Source organism: Copidosoma floridanum, unplaced genomic scaffold, assembly GCF_036245765.1.
Source record: "Copidosoma floridanum isolate Cflo_tuat_1 unplaced genomic scaffold, Cflo_Japanese_pri ptg000024l, whole genome shotgun sequence".
Classification (NCBI taxonomy): Eukaryota; Metazoa; Arthropoda; class Insecta; order Hymenoptera; family Encyrtidae; genus Copidosoma; species Copidosoma floridanum.
The window spans coordinates 6733912-6760417 of record NW_028321901.1 but is presented as its reverse complement, the minus strand read 5'-3'; the positions used below and the strand labels follow the sequence as shown (position 1 = coordinate 6760417).

The following is a 26506-nucleotide window of genomic DNA, read 5'->3' as shown; positions in this document are numbered from 1 at the left end:
AATAAAGTGTAGTCCTTTCTACAGCCGCCATTTTTCACCAGCACAGAAATCAAGCGGGATTTTCAAAATCATATAAATAATGATTTCTTTTATCTTATGTATTTGTACATAATTTTATCATTCATTATAGACGAAATCTTACGTAAGAATGTGGTACCCTCCCCCCCTTTCCCAGATACGGGCAAGTAGAGTTTTCAGAACCCCCCCTCCCCCAGAGAACCTTACGTTATTAATGAATGGTCCCTTATATATATGGCACGTCTGATGGGCTGACTAACCTTGCCTGGCTAGTATGTGATTAATTTCGACTATGTAACGAAGAAAATGTAGTATTCACTACAAAATAATTTGAATTTGATAAAGTATACTAAATTCATGTTAGAAATCCCAATTCCATAAATCATCACATGAAAACAGAATTGTAATTAATGAAAATAGTGCCATTTCTAAAAGATCCAATGCTTTCATGTTGGCAAAATTAGTACTGAGCTTCGACATTGGCAGCACCACTTGAGATGCCACCTTGTAGTCAGTAGGTACAATTCATAGCCGCTAGAGGTAGGAAAGAGAGATCACGTGACTATGTCGCAAAATTATATCAGTTTTTAGAAAGTCACTCCCTAAACCAAGATCCTAAACGTGCCATAAAAAGCTTCGCTTTAAAAAGAATACTTTTAAAATAGATTTCAATCCTTGACCTCTAGCACACTAGTCAAGGCCCCTACCTACTCTGCTATGAACAATCTCGACATAGGACGTTCGATTACTACATGTTATCATGTGGTATGTGGCTTATTTTTAATGTAAGTTTTTATTCACAGTGAATTAACTCATTAAGTTTGATTATGAATTAAAATGATAAATAATTTATTTAATAAACTAATTTTTTTAGTTAAACATTTTTTCTTGAAAACATAGAAATTAGTATTTTTAAATAGAGAATTTTTCCTATGCATTGGAAAATACTTACCTAATCAGCATTACTTTAATACTTTACTAATACATGAATAATTGCTTACACACTTATTTCATATTTTTCAAAATTAAAAAAAAAAAAAAAATAATTTGTACTGTACAAACATAATAATTAATTTTTATTGTGTTTTATTTTTCCACATTTTGTCCATTCGTAATTTGAGTAATTTTTTTGCTTGAAGACGTTCTTCACATAGTTACCACAGAAAAAGTATCGAGAAGTAAAACGAAAGCAAATGTGTGCAGCAAAACTGGCGATTGTTTTTTTCATGTGGATATACTTACATACTTGCATACTTTTAAGCATACTTGATCCCCTCTTTTTAAATTTATTTAAAAGTCAACTTATGAATCAATTTGAAAATTTAATAGGTTTATTTAAAAGTAATCTTTTATACCAAAAAATTTGAAGGTTTCTACAGATCATATGAATGCCATTTGACGTGATTTTTTTACAAGGTTACATGTTATTACCTGTCAAAAAACCTATGTGTGACGAACGTCTTGAAGGGAGATTCACGGACATGCAATATTATTCTTTTGAAGAAAACAGTACTGTAGAACGGTTTTTCTTAATTTTTAAAATACAATTATTTTATGAGTATTTAATATGGACTACGAATAAGTGTGTGATTGTATGTGATGGATGTGAGCGTGACATTAGAGATGTAATCAGCACAGGCAGTAGGGAGTTGTTCTGAAATCACTGGAAGACTCCATAAAAGAGCACAGTCTTGTACTGGCTAGCCTATTTATTGTTGACATTGTCTTGTACCGTAATATACTGTCTATAATTAATCGTTAGTTTATTAAATATTAAAATATTAATTGAAACCATAGCTAATCAACGTAGGTATACTCATTCATAAGATCATTGCGACATCTTTGTACACAATATTGTTTTATAAAAGGTACTTTTATACTTATAATTATATTGTTTGCCATATAATTTGATGGAAGTATAACTTTATACTTGGGTACCAAAGCACCCACTGTCCACTTATTTAGTACTTTAAGACTCTTGGTTTTATCGTTTTCAATTAAAATTGAATTTGTTTTTTTCTTTTACATTTTTAATGTAAATAATTTGACCATTCTTACTTTTGCTTTTAATATCTCTTAATTCTTTAGTTTTACCAGAATTTAGATTACCTTTTCTGCACAATAATTTAAGATTATATGTAACTACCTGTGCGTGTCTAGCATTTATATTTTTATTATTTAGCAAAACTGTGTAGCTTTTCTCATTATAACCTAATAATTTTCTTAATTTTGCTTCATCAGCCAGTTCGTAATTTTTTTTACGTCTGGTGTTCTCATGAAAACTTGAAATTCACATATTTTCAAATGTTTTGTATTTTTTTTAATTCCTATAAATATTTTAGAAGTAGTTTTTTTTACTAGTATTTAAAATAGTTCTATTTTTTAAGTACGATACAGTTTTCATTATTTCAGGTCAAAATTTTCTGTTTGCGTTTGTTTCTCTTAATTAGCAATTACCCACATTTACTGTCAATCGATAATATTTTTTTACTAGTTCATTAAATTTATGTACATAAGGTAATCACAGTTCAAATTCTATACCTTTGTATGTTGTAAAGTTTAAAACCTATTTATTTAGATATTTTTTTCCAACGTCGCATTGAACCATCTTTATAGTTGTAACAAAAGTTTTCTTTTACTCAATTTTTATAGTTGATAAAATAATAGACAGTTCCTGATTTCTGCTTAATAAAGTAGATTTTTGTACGTATGCTGTGTTCGTCTATAAAAGTTAAAAAATACCTTTTATCCTATTATGCTGTCTATTTAAATCAGTATGAACAACTTCCAATATTCCTTTAACCTTCCTCTTATTTTTTTTTAATGGAGCATTCATCGTCTAACTTTAAATACAAGTGGCGCATTTCTTTTTAATATTTTCTAGTTTATTTGGGATACTATATAACACTTTATTTGTAACTCATTAATGTAAATATTAAAAATTAATATGGCCAAATGCTCTTTGCTATTTTTCTTATTCTGTTATCTTTCCACTCTTATACTTAGCATTTATATTATTGAGGTTATTCGAAATTTCTTGTAAGAAATACCAGATATCTTTACTGTTTGTATTATTTAAAAGGTTTCCATTTTTATCGTTTTCTTTTACAAAACTTTTCAAGTGATATGAATCTCCTCTTAATTCAGTAGTTGCTACAGATTTGTAAGTAGCTTTATTACATATTTTCGCAGAATCAATAACTGCTACTATTCAATTTGTTCTAACTATTTTTTAAAAACTCAGTAAATTTCTTTTAACATTTTAATTATTATGGATTTCGAGGGGTTTTTTTTTTTTTTTTTTCTTTGCTTTGTGAAGAAATAAAAATTTTATTTTCCTTATTTCAATGCTTTTACTTTATTAATATTTGACAGACTTACTTCGACTTCAAACTTTTTTTTAGGATTTTACAAAATAATAAATTCTTTGAAATATATATCTGTATTTATAATATGATCTGTACAACTACTATCTAACAACCATGTTAACGTATTTTCAGTTTCACAATTGGTTATTTCGTTTACTTTTTTTTTATATTTTACTTGCGTATTTTAAGTTGCTGTTAAATATTTATTTTCACTAGATTTGTTTTGAGCTCTACCTCAACCGATATCTCTACTGTTGCCTTTGTGTTATCCTCTTCCTTGGCCTCTGCTTCGTTACATGTTCCTAGCTTGAGTGTATTGCTTGAATTGCCCATGTTTAAATGACTGATCTTGCTAACGATTTTTAGCCGTATGCCCGGTTTTTGAACAGGTATAATATTGGCCTGTAGTGCTTGCAGAGAAAGTACTAAAAAAATTTTTTTTTCTTATTTTTTGATGATTCTTGTCCTTTGTTTTTAATTTTACATACTCGACTGTCCTTTGTTCTTCTAGAATCATATCTATAAAATCTCCAATATAGCTATATTTTTATAGTAGTGCATTCAGTAGATATCTCATATTTGTAGCTTCTTTTAGCGATCTGCCGACGGATTTGTATTCATTCGTTACTAATTTAAAATCTATAAAAAATTCTTTCACTGTATCGTAGATTTTCGGTTTTGCTTTATCTATGTTACTTCTCTTGAGTATAGGTAGTACAGGGGACTTTTTGAAATACACTTAAAAATATTTCTACACCATCTAATATGCCGTTTTACACTTACTTATACGTATTTATTGAATGTTTGTTTAACATTGTACTTAGAAAATTGTTCTTGCTTTTATATCACTACTTCTAAGCTCTTATTTTATCTTTATCTGTTGCTTATATACTTGCTGGTTCTTTATAGTCTTTGCAGTTCAGCAGCATCAATAACCTGAATAGCTTTTGAAATGTTCGTCATCAAATACTGAAATCGCCACGTCATCACTTCTTGCTTGTTCATTAGCCATTTTACTGTCTCAGTGATAACTTTTTAGTTCTGTATTATTTTTAAAACTTTCTTGTCTCTTCCAGTAATTTTTCAACGAAACTGTTTTTCATTCAAACGAAACTATAAACCTTGTTCTTAGTTAATATTTACTAACCAAAGCAGAGCGTAAAAAATAAAAAAAAACCAGGCTCAGCTACCAGTGGAATAAATAGATACTCTTTTAGTTTATAAATACATAAATAATATATTTGAAAAATTAATTGAATAAGTAAATTATTAATACAGTAATGTTTCTTGAGTTCGTGGCGAAATGCAAGAGGCTTTAACGATTCACTATAGTCTCTTTTCCTCTCCCCTACTAGTGAGTGTTTCCCACTCTTCGCAAAAAACTACTTTTAAACCTTTCTGCTTACACATACTGAGACATGTCATTGCATAGAATTTTCCATCAGAGTAATTCCATAGTTTTTTCTTTTCCTACACATCTTCAGGTTTGGGTGAATAAATGCGAACATAATTTCAAATAATTCTTAACTATACTATAATGCTAACCGTAGAAGTATTGCCCTATGAGGAAGGCTCATTGTCATAAGCCAAATTACAGAACTGGTCAAGTTATTTAATAAATATTTATCATGCTGTTTAATGTAAACGTGTTTAAAAGAAAGATTTCTAATTGTTTATATTTTAAAGAGAATATTATGATTTTAAAATATTTTTCACTCTTAGATTAAAAATTGAAAAATTAAGAAAGTGTATGTAAAGCTTAAAGCAGTAGGTTAGTTCGAAAACTAATCGCCGATCCTCATCGGAATTTTGTCAAAGAGAGAGAATTTGTCATAAATAGGGGGTGTGAAACCATAAGTAAGCGAAGTTGAAATAAGGGAAAAAACTACGGAATTTCACCTCATTTTATGAGAGGCATTGTAGGTTAACGGAAACTTGTGGGGTATGGGGAGCTCGTGGGCAGCGTTGTGGGTTGTAGAAAGGTTTGCGTAGAATGTCCTACACAAACAACTATATAAAGAGGTTGGTGTATACAAATGCTATTAATCGAAGATTTATTTTGAAAGGGGCCTTAACAAAAATTTTACCTAACAAAAATAAGGTAAAAACCAAAAGAATTCTAAATTATGTAGAGAAGGGCCCAGAAATGGCTGAGACGTGTGGAAGAGGGTGGCTGAGGGGTTGTGTGGAATAACCCTCTAAAATCACTGCATAATATGGGAAAATATGAAGATTTACGTGCATGCAGATATTGATATTGATCAGAGATTAAATTAAAAAAAAAAACTATAATCTCATTAAAAAGCATATCGAAACTTTGACAAAGGTTATAAAGGAAAAAACAAGTACAAACATTGACATCGAATTACATATGTTGACAAAACTGCTAAATTATGAAATGATGACTTTACAAATAAAAATAACCACAGAGACATACACATCATAAACCGTTAACAAAAGGACATATTGCTATTAAAGTTTTAAACTCAAGACTTACGAAAAATTTTGATTTATGTGTATGCGTTGAGGAACAACCAGATAACTGTCCTAAGCAAATATTTCTAGGTGAACAATTTTACTTTATTAATTAGATGGTAAGTCCATTACAATTTTCTATAGTAAATTTTAGCTAAAAAACCAATGACATTAAAATTTACTTAACGAAGAAAAAACCTAACCAAGATTGAATATTATATATACAGGTTGCCGTATAAATCAGATGACGAAAATTTCAATCTATTATAATATATAAGAAGATTGACTTAACAGTTTCTTATACATTCTTGTATCGCAAATGGAATACATCCATTTTAATTTTTTAAATCCATCTATCAAAATTTTATCATGAGCTATCAAATGCAATCACTAATAGAGCATTCAATCATGTTTCTAAGATTTTTATAACAAAGGAAAAAAATTGGAAATCTCTTTATACTGCCATCGTAATATATCGCAAGATATATGCAAAAGCGGTATCAGGATGCAACAGCTATAATAACAAAATATAATAGACTATAATTATTTATAACAGTAACATAGTATCGTGAATGGAAAAAATTTGAAGTAAGTTTCATCCAAATTTTCAAAAAACAAGACATTAAATAATGTTTCTAACATTACGGTTGGATGATTTCATTTTAAATTACCATCTATTTTAGATGAAATTAAGACTTGTACTTTTGGTAAAGTATTGCATTGTGTTTATTTCTTTTCTTGTATGGATTTACATCTTTTTACATTTATATACCCCGCGCCCGACATGCCATACTTTTGCATTTTGCTCTTAAATCTGAATTACTCTCTTCTTCCCCTTTGCTTTCTACTCTGTGCCCTCCTTATTTCATACCCTATAACTTTTTATCATTTCCTATGACTTGTTTTCTATTTGTTCCCTTAGTTAACTTCAGCGTTGAATCTCGCCGATTTTTCAAATTCCTTAAAATACTTGTATACTACCTCAACCTCATTCCCTTTCAAAAATCTGACGAACTTTAATCTAATTATCTCTTCTGCCCCTTTCAGCCCCATTTCCTCTTATGATCTGACCCATTCCTTATTGATTTTTTTCTTTGCTGCCTGGCAAGCAATTACATGCTAAATATTTTCCTCCTTTCTCATATCCACCCTACAAATGCTATCTTCAAACCCCTTTTTCCCGCCTTTCCTACGCTCCCACATCTAATCCTCATCCACTGCTTCTTTGCACTTTCTCCCTACCACTTCTTTTTCTAGTAATCTTCCACTTTTAACTTTAGTTTAATGTATTTATAATAAACACAATACTCCAAATTATCAATCCTCTCACAATCCAGCTATACTTCCTGATTTTCCCTTATTTTTAGCCCCTCTGTCATTCTCCTTACTAAATCCCATCTCTCTAGAGTATCAAACACTCCTGTAAGACCTATCCCATCGCCCACTTCTATAAAGGCTTCCTCTACCAGTTTCTCCCAGGTTGAACCATTTTTATTTCCAAGCCTACTTATTTCTTCTTTTAAACATATTTAAGGGCATCTATCATCGTTTATCTCTGCTATTTTTATCAAGTAATCTCGTGCCCTCTCCTTGTGTCGATTTCTAGACTTTTTCTGTTCGCTTCCCTTCTGCAGATGTATGGCGCAGTATTCTCATTGACTCCCAATGGCATTTTTTTCCAACAAATTTTTCCTGTATTTTCTAAATCTTCTCTAATCTCCCCCCACCCACGCCTCTACTCCATATAAACAGCTGGACTTCACTATTGTGTCTAATAGATAGTCTTTCTTTTAAACTATCTAGCTTTGCCTTTTTCCATACACCCCAAACTGTGCTTATTGTCTTCTTTATTTTATTTGCAGTTTTATTTACATGCGTTCTCAGTACGTTCGTTGTAGAGAACCAAGACCTAAGATATTTATATTGACTTACAATCTGTATCATCTTCTATCTGAACCGAAATTTTTCATTTTTTTTACCCTGTCCCCTTTCCTAAATATAATGACCTTTGTTTTCTCTATGTTTACTTCGATCTTATTTTTCTCCTCATACTTTTCCAGATCATTTATCATTCTTCGTAAACCATCCTTACTGGTAGCCACCGCAACTACATCATCTGTAAATTTCAAACTGAAAATTTTATTCTTAATATAATTAATGCAGATGTTTAACAGAAATGGGCTCAAGGGACATCCTTGCCTTACGTCTATCTTTGTCTCAAATGTTTCCGAGATCCCATCACTTCTCAAAGCTTCGTTCTTCGTTTTACCGTCAATGCTTTTAACTATCTCCAGGAACTTTCCCTTAATACCTGATTTTCTCATTTTTTCAAACAATATTTCCCTATCCAAGCTATCGAAAGCCGTTTTAAGATCTATAAAGCACAAAAACGTTTACTTTTTCATCTTTAAATTATTGTTTATGATGCTGTTTGATACAAATACATGATCCCTAGTACTTCTTCCTACTCTGAATCCTGCTTGACTCTCATCAATGATATCCCGTGCTTCTAGACTCCTCCTTAATCTATTCGCCAAGATATTTGTCAATATTTTATACCCCATATCCAATAGCGATACCTCCCTGTAATTTTTAGCCTCCTTTTCATCCCCCGCCATATAAATTGGGAAAATTCTTGCTGTCTTTCATTCCTTAATCATTACTATTTCTTTTATAACCGTATTCAATACCCATATTAATTTCTTCAACCATGATTTTAATCTCACCAAATCCCTTAAATTTTAATTTTTACCCCACTTGAATTTTCCTCCCTTGTTTCCTCTCCTGTCTAGCTACTTCCCTAAACCATCTTTGCACCTTCTTCTCTCTCCATATGATCGTTCTCAATTCAAATATCGCTTCTCTCTAGTCTACGCTTATTCTTCATAATCAGTGTTTTATTTCTCATGGATCCTAATTTAATTACTAGTGCACCTCCTATTGCCCTTATTCTCCTGATTTCCGCTTTAACATACAAATTGTTCCACACCATACTTTTTGTTTCACCTTCTATACCCTTCCCAACTGTTCTGATTCCCCTTATCACTATGCTATACTTCCTTTTTTATACTGAAAAACCATCTATGCAAAAAGCCTATATTACAATTTCCCGACTTTAGAAGATCGTTACAGTAAATAACAGATGCATCTGACTACGCTATTGGAGTGGTATTGGGTCAAAAAAAGATGGGTTTAACCATGCTGTTGCTTATTTTTCAAGAACCCTAAATAAAGCCAAAATTGACTATTTCACGAGTAAAAAGAAATGTCTAGCTGCACTTTGAGCAATACATCATTTCCGATCTTACTAATAAGAAAATCGATTCATTCTTGAAGCTGATCATGAGCTATTTAATTGGAAACACACAAGAAACGATCCAAGACAGCGTTTAAAGGGCTGAATGTTGAAAATTACCGATTTTTAATATACTTTTAAATACAAGCTAGAAAAACTCAATACCATTGCTAATGTATTATCTAGAAGTCTTGTAAGACTATTTTTGTATGCAAAAAACAATTTTAATAACAAATTACCATTATTGATAGTAATAAAGATGGGTCAAAACAAAGAAGAAAAAAAAACATAATTACAAAGTCAGAGAAAATAAATAGCAAGAAAATCTTATTTAATAAATATCATACGTAAAGCATTGCCAACAACCTTGAGAGAGACAGTAGAAGTAACAAAACCTAGAAGCATGACCAAATCGGGAACAGATGTCCTAGCCAGGGACCCTGAATAACCCTTCAGTTTGAAAACAAACAAGGACCGACCAAAATTAGATCATAATGTAATTGCTTAAGGGGCTCGAACAAAAATATTTCTACGGCCACAGACATTATTTGCATCTCGACTAAGTACATCAAGAAATGTCACCAAACATACATCAAAAGATTCTAGCTCATAAAAAAGAATTTTTTAAGATTAGTAGCTTTTATGTCACAAGCTAGTGATACGAATACAGAAATCACCTGATTAAGACATAATAGTTCTGAAAATGAAAAAATGCTAAAATTACCAGTCAGAGATATAATGAACCCCGGTGCATCATCAAGGACAAGTATATTTTTCGAAAACGACCCGAGTAATACAGAAAAATCGTCAGGAGAATACACGCAAACACCAGCGTACAACCCGAGACGAAGTGGATTATGACAAGAACTGACTAAAACAGAAGTAGACTTAAATATCGATACTAATTAAGACAAATAATAAAATCTCCGTTACACCCACGTCACTAGGCTAAGATTCAAACGACGTCTTTTTTAAAGACCAATTTGAAACTACGACAAGTAATATTAATTAAGTTACTTATCAATGAATACAAAAGTTAACAAAGAAATTGAACCAAAGTATTCGAGAATATTTGAACAAGACTCACAATGACAATAAAGCCGAACAAGCTAATACATAGTATTTATCAAAAACTCAATTTTCTGATTGAGATAAGCTAGATCCAGAAATTCAAGATATCATTACTGAAATAGACACATGTGACCTCGATAATTTTAATGATTCTGTATCAGATGGAAGAATTGTATATGTAACGTGTAACGAGACGCAAAATAGATTTTTAACTCCTATTTCATGAACAAAAAAATAAAATAAAATATATGACAAGTTAAAAATTATAAATTACCTCACGTATTCAGGAAAATACCCCCTTCAGTTCTAGTACACCGACAAAAACGAGAACTACTAAAAAACAGACGATTTCAAGTACCTTCCATAAAACAAATAACAGAAAAAATTTCGGATTACGTAAAAGAAAAGAACAACATACAAACTAACTGCATAAAAAAAAGTTAATAAATCGAAGTACTGCACCTGATTTCCTGCTATTATTAGACTGATGCCCTTTCCAACCAATCAATTGATACAAACAACAGTACGGAAAAGTGTACATAAGTCTTATTAATAGTAAGAGTAGTACTTTTAAATATAAAGACGTAAATAGAGCAAGTCTAATAAACAATACAATTACCACTAAATATTCCCTTACATACAAAAGAGACAATACAGTTCATTCTATAAACAAAGATTGTCAACAAGTTACATCTGTCTCAAGACTGTTGAGATCGATAGGTGCACTGGACTTGAATTATTTAAAATCAAAGAAACCAAAAGTAGGCCAAATATTAATAAAACCTTATGGAGGACCTAATCTACTGTCGTTCGCTATTAGTGAATTACCTACCGACTAAATAACTTTAGAAGTTCTTACAAAAGCTATAAAATCACTCAGGAAAACAGTATTAAGGAGGAATCTTCAGCTTGTTGAAATATAATAAGAAAAGATTTTACAGACAAATTAGAACCTGGATTAATAACAGAAATGTTACTAACAACTTTTAATAAAACACCTATACAAATGACTGTTACCGTAAGGTTAATTTTCCAAAAATTTAAGAACGTAATGAAATAACACAAAACACAGTCATGTAGACAGCTTTGTTGGAGGGCGTAAGAGATTGAATCAAGCTTATCAGAAAATAACAAAACGATTTTATTGACCAGGTATGAGAGATTATATTTCTAATCACGTCCAACAATGTGGTAAATGTTAAGAAACTAAGATCAAACGGATAAAAACAAAAGAACCCCTAATACTTGCAGATACATTTTTTAAAGCTTTTGATGAAGTTTCCATTAATACCGTCAGTAAATTGAGAATTATACCAAAAGGTAACTGTCACATGCTAACAATACAGTGTGATTCGACTTAGTACATTATATTAGTCGCTGTACCAGATCTAAGATGAAGCACGCTTGGCGATGCACTCGTACAAAATCTAATAGTAGTTTACAGTGCGCCTAAAGAAATTTTGTCAGACAGACATGATACATTTATCTCTAAATTATTGGAACAACTTATGACAACCCTAAAGACCAATTATTTAACTACATTAGCATATCATCCTCGAACAAAAGGATCATTAGAGCGAAGTCATGCTGCCCTAGCTAACTGTATAAGAACTTACTCTGTAACTTATGATGACTGGAACAATTCAGCTAAATTTTCAGATTTTATAAATAACAGAAATGTACTTACAGCAACAAATTTTACGCCCTATGAACTAGTATTAAGGAGAGTAGTAAGACTATCTTTGAAGATACCTAAAGATAAAAGGTTACTTACTTATCCATTACATTTACAAGATCTTATTAAGCAACTTTAAGAAATGCAAATTGCGGCAGAAAGTTAACAAATAAAAGTAAAAATACAAGCAAAAACAAGGTATGATAAAAAAATAAAGCTATTAAATGTTAAACCAGGAGATGATGCGTGGATAAAGAAAGAATTGCAGCATCATCGATTTTATCGGTTCTATAATAAACCCCTAGAAGAAGAAACAGTTTATTAACAGTTAAGAAGGAAATAATGTATTACTTAAGAAAGACGATGGCAAAACCGTACCAAAACACACGGATAAATTACAACTAGTTCTCCAATAATAGTACCCTTGTAAGAATAATATTCTACATGTCTTCCATAAAAAAATAGCGATGCGGATTGTATTGGCCATATTTATAATGAGAGTTCCCTAGGTGGCGCAGATGTAAACTCTGTCATTTATAGCAAATATGATATAAAACCACTGCAAACGAACCCTGAGACCTAATAAAAACGAATAAGTATTACAAAAATTAAAAGAGCTGATTGGATGATAGAGATATAGCGTGATGCTATTGAATTTACATTGAAACACACACCTACTAAATAATTAAATGAAAGCTTTCGATATTGTACATCACAACTAGGTTATTCTAATTGTACTACTTATTTTGTAATGGATCTCTTGAATTAGAAGATAATGCGATTTAAAAATCTTGTAGCAGTTGTACTCAACACAATTAATAATGTGGGAACCCGTGCGGGTAATAACGTTATTCCAACTCCCAGCAGAAAAACAAAAAGATCGACATGTTTTTGAATTGTTGAAAGCACTTCTAAAGGACTTTTTGGCTTAGCCACAGAAGACGATATCGATGTCATGAACACTAACATCAACAATTTGCATGTCGCTCAAAAAGAATGTGTTAAATTGTATAAACAAAATAGCGATATTTTTGCAGTTGAATTCAAAAAACTATATAACACTACGAAACGCCATGAGTATATTTTAAAACAAGTTGCTGAAATATTGACTTCAGGATAATATTTTACTCTCGACAGATCCTTTGACTACATCTAGTTATGACACCTCAACCTAGACAAAATGGATCTGCCTACGTAAGACCATCGTACTTTTACATAGCAGCATAGCAGCAGAATATAATTTGTATTTACGATTAAACGAAGTTACACTTAATGTGATATAACAGTATACGAATACAAATGCTCAATTGTAAAACCGTTAAGAGAACGCCATTCTATGAATGAATGTAAAATTGTTATGCTATTACGACCTGGACCAGAAGTCTTCAAACACTGTGAAATTATATTTACACTGAAAACGGAGAGTCCCTTGGTTCACTTATCAGCTGATAACTCATGGTTATTCTCGATACCTAATGAAGAACAATTGAGTATTATCTGTTCTGATAAAACGGATCGAAAAGAAAGAGTAAAAAGTATGGCTCTTTTACGAATGAATGATGGGTGTACGGGAAAAACACATAAACGAACCTTAACAAGTAAACATAAGATCATTACTCAGATACAATATACCTATCAAGTAGAAGTCAACTTAAACTTAACTGTATTACATAAACCTTTAAGGGACACTAATCTCTTTTATAAAGCTATAAAATCGATTCAAGAACTAAACTTAAATGAACAAGCACGGATATAAGGAATAAAATGTACAAAATATAATAAATTAAATTGAGAAAATACGAACCCAAAAGTTGGAGGAGAAACAAACTTCTCTTATAATTTGACTACGTGATGTTATTAAAGCTATTATCATTATACTTTAAGAGTGGAAATTATCAGCAAAGCAAGAAATTGTTTCAAGAAGACTGTGAAACGTAGTGTCTTAGAAAAATTTATAAAACGCACCGTCAATCCACTGATCACAGAATCCCGAGTAACTATAAAACAAAAACCAAAAAAATACAAACAAATTGAACTTTATGACAAAATTAAGGAGGAACCAAAAATACCACCATCATCCAAAACTCGATGTATAACGAAGACACGAAGTTTCACACTCCCACGCCATATGCCTTAAAAAAGGGGAATAGACTAATAAATCAATAATTATTTGATACTATTTCCCTTCCAAGCTTCATGAAGAACTCCGTCAACGAAGTAACAATGAAGGCTAAAGTCAACATAGATCATCCTTTACACAAAGTTATTAAACGATTAGAGATTAAAGAAAATATTACAGAAATTTTGTGTATTTTCAGATTTACATAATAAAGCATATTAGAATTTAACTACAATTCAAGCTAGTGGCTTATTTTAAAAAAGCCTCATAAAATACTGCATAAAGAAAGAGAAATTTAGACACTTTTTACTTTTAAAATAAAATCTAGTATTTGTTAAGCAAAAGATTTTCGTTATCCACATCGCCAAAAAGAGATAAAAAAGATATATTACATATAGATCCAAAGACTTATGTGTCTTCTACCATGGAATACAGAAGAAAAAAAAGTGAAAGAAACTTCTTTAACCACTTTTCTTGATTAAGAACCTTAGAATCTTGTTATGTCGTTAAAGATCGGCGAGGAAGACTATTCTAAAAACAGATAAAATACATAGATGCTGAAATGGATATTCTAGCATTGCAAAATGATGAACCTTAATATCGCACAAAATACGCCGAACCAATTAAAAAAAGCGCAAAATAAAAAATGAACACGAAATTAACTCACTATTTATGTCAACAACAAGTTAAATTCATGATATATCAGAGATATGTCATTCCATGCAGAAAACAACGATACACACAAATTTTAGAAACAAAGCCGACTTTCGCCAAAATTATCTATTTACGAAAGAAAATTAACAGTAGGAGAAAATAAACCCAATGACAAAACCAAGGTGTAAGGAGAAGAGAGGGAATATTAACCCATTATTATTCATAATAACTCCCATTATTTTTTTTTTGCTCAGCCCTAACTAAATGTAACGATTATGTGAATCAATTACTACTTATTTTAGTGAATTATTATTATTATTATTTTTTTTTATATCGGGTTACCACGACAGCCTGTTGGCCCAGTCGCCGGGGCCACCCACTCACCACCTATGTGTGGGGGTGTATGGCCACACCCATTTACCCCAAATCTTCTCTTTAATTGATACCATACAAATCATACCATGGGCACAGTGACAGTATCTCCAGTGTAACACACCTTGTCAGTTAAGCTGGCACTTTCTGCACCGGAGGGAAGTGCATCGGGTCAACTCGCCACTGTGTATAAGTATTAGTATTCGTATTATTCGTGTATTCGTATAAGTTAACGAATTGACTTTGCTCCGTAATATTTTTGTCAACGTTGAATTTAGACTTGAGAAGGACTGCCAAAGTGTAGTCGAAACGTTGTCACGACACAATAAAATAAATTTGAACAGCGTTGCCCGTAAAGTTGTTTCTTGTCTTTATATTTGTTTATGCACCTAACTAAAACAGTGGTACCAAAAGCTTTAAATGTTGCTTCCGATCAACAAGCAAAATTTATTTCCATAATTATAAATGGAAATAAACATTTACGATTATACGAATTCGGTTATAATTAAATTACGATTATTATAGATTTTTTGGTAACTACTTGCCTAATTTCTAGAGGTGTACATACATAACATTGTTTATAAATGATAATATAAGAAATCTGAAAATAAACAGTTATTCAAAAATTGACATCTCATGATCATATATATATACAATCATATTAAAGTTTTAAAATAGACCAAAAATTAATACCGAAAATAATCTCTGCATGTTGGAAGTTCGTACAAATCATGATCATCATTGTTTTTCTGGAAAACTATTATATCTCCATCCATTAATTCTTCCAAGACTTTTTCCAACGGCTCAGATAGATTTTCTATTTTTTCCACCATATTAGGTTTGATTTCTTCAAATAATATCAAATTTGTGTTTGGTGGATATCCAGCTCGGTCGTTTAGTACGGGAATTAATTCCTCTGTACAAATAAATCTTTATATTAATCTGTATAAATTTTTTGACACATTTAAATAACTATGTAAATATATATATATATATATATATATATACGACTTATGATACATGAGTACAATAAACATTATATTATAGGACAGAGTAAAAGCTTATTTAGAAATCTACAGAATAGATAATCGTTAAGATCGACAGTTACATAAGATGTCATATTAAATGTTCAACAATCTTATGACTAAGATGAAATTGGTCTTTATGATTAATAAATGGAGCTGTTTTATAGGTACTTAGTTTGTTTAATTCTGTCGTAGCATTATACAAATAAATATTTTTTTATTTGAAGTAATGTAGCTTCTTACTTCAGTAAATTCTGTCTCAGTTTCGAGTAAGGAATTTGATCTTACAGATAAAATGAAAAAAATCGTATTGCATAGAGTTAACTGGATTACTAAAAATGATATGATTGAGTGAAAAAAATTTAGCGAGAAAAAAAAAAAAAAAACAAAGTCGAAATAACAAAAATTGAATTAGAATTTTTTTAATGTAATCCCTTCGTAATTTAAAATTTTTCTACGTTATAATTTTTTCACAAGGTAGTATTGATGATAACGTTGTGTTTTTTAATAAAAAAATGTATAGTATCATAAGATCGTTAATATCATCATTTTTACTTCAAAATTTTTCAGTTGTAGGACGAAAAGTGTTATTCTTACTATGCTACTATTTTTTTTACATTACTTTTGAATGATAATTCTTGCAAGTTGTCAATCGATTCAATTCTTAAAATTTCAAGAAACATCTATAAAACTTTTTAATGGCAATGGTAAAATAATGGAGACAGTTGTAATGATACTAATAGCAATGATGATGTGAACTTCTGGTCGTGGTAGACTCAATTCATTAACATTTTGAACTAAGTTCTAACTACTGTTCATTTTAGCTAACTGACGTACATAAGTGCATTTTAATGTTTCAATACTTCTGAATCTAAGTTAAACAGCTAGAGCATACAGTCAAGTATTTAACACAATCAATTGATAAAGTTGGTAACTTTAGCCGTTTTCAGAATCCCCTTGATAACAATCTGTAGAACTAAATTTACTTAACAACCTGAGTCATTAAAAAGTATATGTAAACAGTTAATGATTTCAGTAATAGTAAACTAAAGAATTATTGTATAAAAAAGTTATTTGCACATAGCTCCAAGGGCTTTCGTCAGCAATTGGTAATAATAGATTGTAGAAATAACGCGAAATAACGTAGATTAATGAATGTCATTTAGAATATTTTGACTGCATTAATTTGTAAAAAGAGAATGATGCGTTTAATTGCAAAACATTTTACTTAAAAATTATATGAAAAACGGAGTAATTAAACTTTTATCATTAGCTTGGAGAGAAAACGCTCAGAATTTAATGAATTAGTTTAATAAAAAAAAAAGCATCATAGACTATAAATTGTAAGATTGAGGCATTTTTTAAATAAGCGTTTTTTGTTTGACACGTCAACCAACTATTTGTCTAAGTTCTTTCAGTATAAATTCAGAGCAATTATCTGATCAATGGAGAAATTTGGTATAGCAACACCTGCACGGGAAAAAATAGCGATACGTACTCTCAAGAACACAGCCTTATACAGGAGCATGTCTTTTTATGTTTTTTTATCTACACTACCGTATCTCAGATAATCAATATACACCGCTGATCTATATTCAGTACTTTTAAATATGATCAATATTTAGCTTGTTTCACATATTCAAAATGAATATAAAACAATCTATAAGACAAATATTCTTGAAATCTTTGATATCCCCATAAAATTAAACTTTTAACAAAAGCAAAAAGAGTTAGGCAAGTTTAAGATGTTAAAATTAATTAGGTGAACTAAAAATTTTCATTAATAGTAACTAATAACAAGAACTTTGCTGTGGTTACGCAGTTAATAAGAAAAAAAAACTTTTCACCCTAATTATGGACTTTTCCTTTCGGTATCCTCATATTGCCTTTAAAAAAAAATCATAACTATACTTACGTATTAATACTTATTATAATATCGTACATTAGTAAATAAATTGCACGTGATTTACACCCTTAAAATGCAAAATCATGATGTTATTTTTAGTATAACAGCTTTTCGTGTTTGTTATAATTATTAGACAAGGAGAACAGGAAACATATTTTATAAGATACGCAATTCCTGACTTACAAAAGTATGAAATTAGTTTTGAAATGTCAAATTTTTTTTTATCATAATGAAATCTTACGTAAAAAAACTTGAGAAAAAACTGTAGCTTCTCCAACAAATTGATACACCACAAATATTATTTTTTAACTAAATATTAGTTCTGCAAATAATTGTGATTAATGTAAGCACTAAGAATTGTTCTTGTATTTATTAGGCTTATAAAAAAATTCAATCCAACGAATTGTAAACTGCCAAATATTGTGTACGGTAAATTAAACGATATTCGTTAGCTTTATTATATTTGGTGTAACATAACTAGTGACACAACTGTCAAGGCTCTATTTTTTAATTTTCTAGTGAGCTAATACTTTGAACTTTCACATGTGAAGATGTTGCAACTGATACGTTTAATATTATTCTTTCGGCAGACAATTACAGATTACGTAATATATCATTTGTTTGCTTGGATAGTTATAATATATATATACATATATCTAATAAAAGTGTGCTCTCCACTTTGTAATATTGTTTACAATTGATTTCTATTTAAAATGGTCATTTTGTTTTCAGAACTCTACTTATGCATTCTCCTAAGTGTAAATAATTGTTTATAACACATAGCTATTAAAAAAATCACGCAAATACCATTGTATGGTTTTTTTATTTACTTACTTTACCAGTACCTTCAAGATACACTATCTTGCTATCTTGCTAATTTTAATATACCTTAACTTCGTAATTGCTCATTTAAAAAATGATCAAAGGTTAAAAAAAAAATTTTAAAATAGAGCCTGGCAAGTTATGTACTGAGTATATAATAAGGCTCCTGCATGTCGTTTGATTCATCATACATAATATTCGGTAGTATACAACTTGTAAGATCTTATTCTTTTTATAGGTTTAATAAACATAAGGTACATTTTTTGTGGTTTCATTAATCATAAATATTTGCAGAAATGATGTTTAGTAAGAAAAAAAAAATAGTTGATATGTATCAATCTATTACAGAAGATCAAGTATTTTCCTCAAATTTTTGTAGGTAAAACTCTACTATAATATAAAAAACTTGACATTTTAGAATCATTTTGATAACTGTGCAAGTCAGAGATTGCGTATCTTATAAAATTGTTTTCAGTTTCTCTTGTGTACTAGTAATAACTAATACAAAAAACTGCTGTATGAAAAACAAAAAAGAGACATTGTGATTTTGCATCCCGATGGTGTAAATAATATGTAATTCATTGTATAATATATTTTATATTATGATAAGTTTTGATACATAAGTATAGTTATAATTTTTTTAAAACACAACATGGTAGTACAGAAAAAAATGCATAATGAAATTTAAAAAAAAATTGTACATTTTTTTTTTTCTTTAACTTTGTAATCAGAACAAGTTTTTTTTTACTTAGTATTAATTGAAATTAATAGTTCATGTGATGAAATCCAGCATATTAAACTTGACTACCCTTTCACTTTTGTTAAAAGATCAATTTTACGAAAAGTTATCTGTTTTTTTATTTTTGAAGTACAGATCTTTTGATAATCTTCATACTTTTCTTATCAAAATAGACCTTAACATAGTTTTGATTTATCGGCTTTACAATTTTTCCTTCTTAATCATGAACATATAGTTTTCCAGGCTCTAGTCTTTGTTTTTAAAATTTGCTCTATTGCTTGTATCATTTTTTCATCACTATTTTGTTTTTATTTATAATTAAAATACTTTTGATTTTTGTTGAAAATAATAAACTTTCACTTCTCTTGGTCCTATTTAGCACTTGATGTAAAAAATGTGTGTTTTTATTACACTAGCACATGACGTTATTTATTTTTTTCTTGGGCATTTACATTATCTTTAGAATTAAATTCTCTTTATCTTCGTAAAGCCCTAATTTATTAATTCTTTCTACCTTTTTTTTATATTCTCTCTCTAGTTATTTCACAGTTCCTATATGCTGTAAAGTTTTTGAGAGTGCAAAATCCACACGTGATATTTTAACATCTTTTATTTCGACCTTCATTTACATTACTACATCTGATTCTTGTCAAATATTCTTCATTAATTACATTTATTCTTTCTCCTTAGTATATCTCTGGCAACATCTTTTTCTATTAACAAAATTGTATTACAATCTCTTCATGTAAATTTAATTTAAGTAAATTTCTTGACTGATGATAATCATAATATTGTACCTTAACCTTCTCTCTATCATACCTACTTCTTTCTTTTGATTCATAACTCTTATTAAATTAATAACATTAACTTTCTACTGTACTGCAAGTTGATTATTTGTCTATCTTGAGCTGTTACTGTTTTTCTTCGTTCTTCTTTTAGATGACTATGTCTGTGCGGGAACAGCCACCCGGCGCTTGCAGCACGTTTTTTTCTGTAGAATGCGCTCTGTTCAACTTGCCCACAAGCGATGGGAAAAAGCTAAAAAAAAAAAATATGAAGACATATATCGATAGATTTTGACCTGTTTTTTTATGATGACATCTATTATTTCAGAAAAAAAATTTTTAGTGACAAAAATCAAGTTGTAAGTTTAGGTCAATTTTTCTCAAGTATATATAAAAATATAAATTTTTTTTCATTTAGACCAATCGAAAGAGCATCTCCTAAACTGCATCTCTTCAAATTTTCAGAGTAGGAGAGCCAAAGGTGTAGAAATAGTAAGCAAAAAAAGACTGCAGCACGTGATCTCGCGCGACTGCGCACACGAAGCGGGCTAGCCACTGCAGCTGGATGATAGACTTTCTTATCCTTGCTCATAATTGCAGGAAGTAAGCTAAAAAAATAATTTAAACACGTTAACCAATAAATTTTTATCTGCTTCATTCGATAGTTTGTTTGATTTGTGTCGCTAACCCTTTTTTTTTGGGTAGAAAAAAAGGTTGTAAATTTAAAGTCAAATTTCAAAAGTTTGCACTCAAATACGTGTTTTTTTTTTTTTTTTTTTTTTTTTTCATTTGCGACATCACAAACAGCTAACCAAAAAAGACGTATCAAATTCAGATGTACAAATTTATCCTTATTATCACCTGTTGTTGTTAGTGTTACTTTGAGATTCGTGACAAGTTTACTCGTTTCGTATTTACTTTGATTTGCGATTATTTGCGCAACAGTAATTTTTATCACCTCTTGTTTCCTTTGCATTTTATAACGCTAACATAACCTTTAATGAAATGGTACATTAAATATGAATCAACTATAGTTACTCTCACAAGTTTAGAAAAACTTTTTAAAAGTCAATTGGTAAATATTAAGTTATGTACTGCATAGTCTACAAGTACAAGTTTCAGAAGAATCGAGATAAAATATCTTATTTGTTTGTGTTTGTTATTGCAGTGAGCTATAACTATGGAGCGCGCGGTGGCTCGGTCGGCTAGGTCGTGGATTGGCACGCGGGAGACTATGGTTCGATTCCCGGCCAGTGCGACTTTTTTCGGGCAAGTACTTCTGTGATTTTTCACATGTGCTTCTTCACCACGCAATGCTCCTCGAAGAGGGTTTAGGCGATCTTCTCGCAGCAAAAATTGCCTAATTTCCCCCTACCCCCTCCCATCCCTTTTCTTGTCCTTTTCCCAAGTGCTTAGTGCCCATAGTAGTGCCCTTATTAAAGGAGCCGGACGTAGAGCACTATAATATAAAAAAAAAAAGAAAGCTTCATCTATGAGTTTCAAAAATTGCTTTAATTGCATCGAGATTGTATCAAGCATTCTGAAAAACTGGAGCTATACCTTAAGCTGTGAGAAATTAGTTTTTCACGCTACCCATGAGTGCGATTTGCGATGGTTGCAAAAAACAAATTATTGATGATGGATCACCGACAAGTGACTACTTTTAAGGCGTAACAAATTCGAAAAAAAACTACGTAAGAATATTTCAATGAATGAAAAACTTTTGCTCAGTAAATTATTGCCTTCATCCTCGAGTGTACGTCAAATCCTGTTGTTGATGTTACTTCAAGTCATTATTATAACTTTTTTTCCTTGAGAAATAAAGTATGATTAATGCAACATGCTATTGAGACATTGCACTTTATGAACTAGCTTTGTTCAAAAAGTTTTTATTTACAATCAAATTTATTGTTATTTCGCCAAAAACTAACAAAACAGAAGAAACACGAATTAAAGTTAGTAAGCAGTGGAGGCAAGGTGCAGATAAATATAAAAAAATAGGTATCTAAGAAAAATTCTAATTTTTTTAAAAGGGAAGTGGGGGATCTGCCCCTCTTGACCCTATTATCAAGTAATCTCACAAAACATTTTAAAATTATGAGGCAAGAGTATGGGAGGAGATGGTTGTGGAGGTAAATAACCTGTGTTGACCCTATGATAAAGTATCTTTATAATACATTTTAAGTTTTTGTGGGAAGAATGTAGAGGCGGTGAAATTGGCAAATTATCCCATTTCAAACTTTCTATAACTTTTTTTTCACAAAAAAATTTTGAGTTTTTGTGGGGGCTAGGAAAGGGGCTGTTGAAGACACATCTAAAATTAGGAGCAATGTGTTGGGGAGGGGTGTGGGATGTTTTACACATTTGTTGTTGGGGAAAAATCACGAAGAAATGTAGAGAATTTTCTCTTGTACCGTACGGAAGGAGAGGGAGGGGGTATGAAGGGCGTGAGAGGCGTAAAAAAATGAATATTTATAACGTTTTTTGAAGGTATTCTAAGTTTCTGTGGCGGGTAGTGGGGGGAGGTGTCGAGGGCTCATTAAATTTGTGAGGTGGGCCGTAGGGCAATAATGGAGGGCGTGGGGTTCTTAGAGAACTTTTGTTGAGTTAAGTTCACAGAAAAATATAGAGAATGTTCCTTTGTGTTTTGAGGGGGGGGGGGTAAAGCGATTACCCACAAAAATAACTATATAATCATGGAAAAGCGATATACATAAGTTTAGAAAAGGTGACTTATGCGGACAATCATATGCATAGGAGTAATTATGCAGACAAATTCGGAATTATGCGAAAGTTCACATAAGTCTACCGTGTTATTAACATATGTCTAAAAAGCACGTAGAGTCTGCATAAGAGTTGTGTATGAATTTAATCACTTTTTAACGTATGTTGGCCTACTGTCCTTTTAATGAATTATTTTTTGAAAATTTACGAAAATTTCGAAAATATTGAGGAACGTTTTTTTAAATAACTATACAGTTTATTAACAATGTAAACTGTTTGAGAAGTTAATTTTCACGTAATTTTTTATTAAGCTCAGAGGCAGTTAACTTTTTAAAAATTATGAGTACATAAGTATAAAAAAAAGGTGTAAAAATTTGTCTTTTATGATACACGTTAAAACTTTATTTAATGTGAAAATTTATACGTTTTGATGAGATGAGCTATGATAAATGCCCAACACGTCTAACTATATTATGAAAAAATAAATTTTACAACTATACATTAACTGTATCATGATATGGATCTTATGTTGCTTCCAATATTACTTATTTTAGAAATTTTGGATAGAGTACGGATTATTTAAAAAATTACTCAAATAAAAGCGGAGAACTAAACATGTTACAACATAATTCATACAGACTGTCTTACATACAAAGAAAAATAAATTTTAATCCATTATTATACAGGGAACGGTTGACACGACAATTTTTTATTCATTTATACATAACAACTGAAGATAACCATATAAATAATTTGGGATAATAATAAAAAAATTGAATAATTGAGTGCTATAAACGTTTGTAAAACTCAACTATTAATAGCTCATCTAACACTTCTAAAAATTTTGAAAAAAAAAAAAAAGTTTTAAATCTTCTTATACTTCTATCCACATACATCAGAAGTTTAAGATATATACAGAAACAGTTTTAAGATACTATTGTCTATAATAAAAAAATATGGTATACTAGATATATTTATAACAGTAAAATTTTTCCCTTAATAAAAAGAATCGAAGTTAATTCTATCAAAATTTCCTAAATATACAAGACCAAATAATTCTTCAAACATAATTGTTAGACTATTAAACTTGGAATTAATGTCAGTTTTGGATGACATCATAAAAAATGATGTATTGGGTTAAGTATAAGCATACATTTATACTACCAAATTCCATCGAAAGCTAGATCAGGAGTTTGCGCATAAGTTATATTTATTTGTAAATACTGTGTACATGTATGATTTAATAGCGGAAACAATACAGCAGAGACGAGACTCGAGGATGTGGTCATTTAAGTATGAGAGTGTGTGGAGTGTAGAAAAGTATGTGTCTGAGCCAGATGAGAATAATTTTAGAAAGAATTTGTAAACCAAGTCCTCTTCTGGGCCATAAAGGCTGAAAATAAAGATTATATATGTACTACCAAATTCCAGCACCGTGATCTTCCTCATGCTTATGTATCAATAACTTGAATCCTGATGAAAAAATTATTGCACCTAACAAAATTGTTTGTAGCGAGTCTCATGAAATTTCCAGTTAATGTGGCTGCCTGAACTCTTCAGGGCTGTCTTTCCTGGCTTGCATTTGTAGTAAAAAATTCTCTAATGGCACCAGGCCCGATGATTGAACGGCCACAAAACTCTGAAGTGTTAGAGCAGATTGTGCTCTGGCTAGACATCTCCTGGTATTATATCGGAGACGTTGGCGTTCACAACACTTTTCATTTGTGACACTCGTTAATCTTGGTGATTCGTGATGTAATTCAACGAAAATCGCTTGTCCATTAAAGAAGAGTGTTGACGGTAGCAAGGATACCCAGCTGCACGACCCATGACTTTACTTTTGGTGCACTGCCGGTGAACGACTATGCTATTAGACAATTTGTTTGGGGATATTATAACCAGATCCACTGACTTCTATTACAGATAGCTTTAATTTTACTTTAACGCAACCTAACGGATCCTACTGAACTCAAGTAAAAAGCTAGCGTATTTCTGTAAAGCTTTGAGCCTATTTATTGTTCTTGTTACTAATTTTTTTAAGATAAAAGCTTTACGAGTGCACAGCCAAAGCAAGTGACGACACAAGTTTTTCTCTTTTGAGTCTTTTGACTCTGCAACCAAGTATATGAAATATATATTTAACTGACTTGCTCTCGCTCTGGCTTCAATGATATCTATAAATCTTATTTAATTAAATCGTGAAACTAAATGCTCAATAATTATATGCACAGACTTTTGATTTAAATACATTATTGTTTAATTCTTCCGTACTCATAACATTGCCAAATCCATTTCTGTTTTTGAAAAATATATAGCTTCAACTGTTTTTTAAGGTTTTCAGTACAGCTTTAACCACTAATTTATTAATTTTACACATCCTAACTGTTGTGAACTGTAGGACACGCTCTGGAGAATATCCATGAACATATATGACTTCGAAGAAGTGTTCTTTGGATAGTTGAGGTAGATAAGGCTTATGTCCTTTCGTAGATTGTTTTGCATTAAAGAGTTTAAATCCACGTTATCGTAAATTTTTTTTTTTTTTTTATTAAATTGATCATTTTGTTTTCATTTCTTTTACTTATGTTTTGTTACAAAACATATATGTGTCGTCAACATCTTTTTTCGGACACAAAAATAAATATTGTTTTTTTGATACTTCTTGTCAGCAAGGCTATTCCATACTTTTATAATACTAAAATACCTTTAAAGGGTTGGAACATAATTTGTGCATCTTAAAACTTCGAAGAAATTATGAACATCCTATTTACGACAAACAAAGCCGAAGGCAGAAGTTCAAATTAGAGTACAATCATCAGCGCCTGTCTACTGCTATTTACTTAACGTTGAAATTTTTATCAGTAAATAAATTTGATAAACACAATAGAATATAGTTTTGTAAAAATTTTAAAATTGTTTGGAAATTTTTAATAAGGTGTGCTACTTTTATTCATTTTTAGACTGCCAGAAAAATGAAGCAGTTCGATGAATAAGTAATTAAAACTATTCGGCAAGATTCCAAGACAAAATATTTTTTTAAATACCGCAGTATTTTGTTAAAAAAAATGAATTACTTTTTAAGGTGATGATTAGACAAAAGCTATTTTTAAGCTATAGATTATTAAGGAAGTTTGTTTCTCTACGATTAGTGTAGAAAATTACTTTCTGACTATAATTTAAACTTGTATTCATGGAATCAAATACTTCTTTACAGAATGATTCTTAGTCAATGATATCTTCTTTAAGTTTATTCTTCGAGGTGTGGGTAAATTAAAACATTCAAATGACTTATCTTCTGCTTTTAAAGTTGTAATTATTAGTATTAAAACCCATAAAAAAAAAATTTCGCATTTACTCCATATTTTATCATCTTTGATGTTTACTGCAATTAAAACCATGTAAAACTTGTCTTAATTGATTAAAAAGCATAACAGTAACTGCTTTATATAATATTCTAT

General features: G+C 30.5%; 1 protein-coding gene across 5 annotated transcripts in view; it reads right to left on the bottom strand.

Moving 5' to 3' along the window:
• Positions 1–26506, bottom strand: part of Usp7 (Ubiquitin-specific protease 7) — a 780393-nt gene that overhangs the window by 175387 nt on the left and 578500 nt on the right. For all 5 annotated transcript variants that reach the window (XM_089595056.1, XM_089595060.1, XM_089595061.1 and 2 more), the window contains one exon: positions 15741–15963. In XM_089595056.1, the coding sequence (XP_089451182.1) occupies positions 15741–15963 (223 nt within the window). The remainder of the gene's footprint in view (positions 1–15740; positions 15964–26506) is intronic.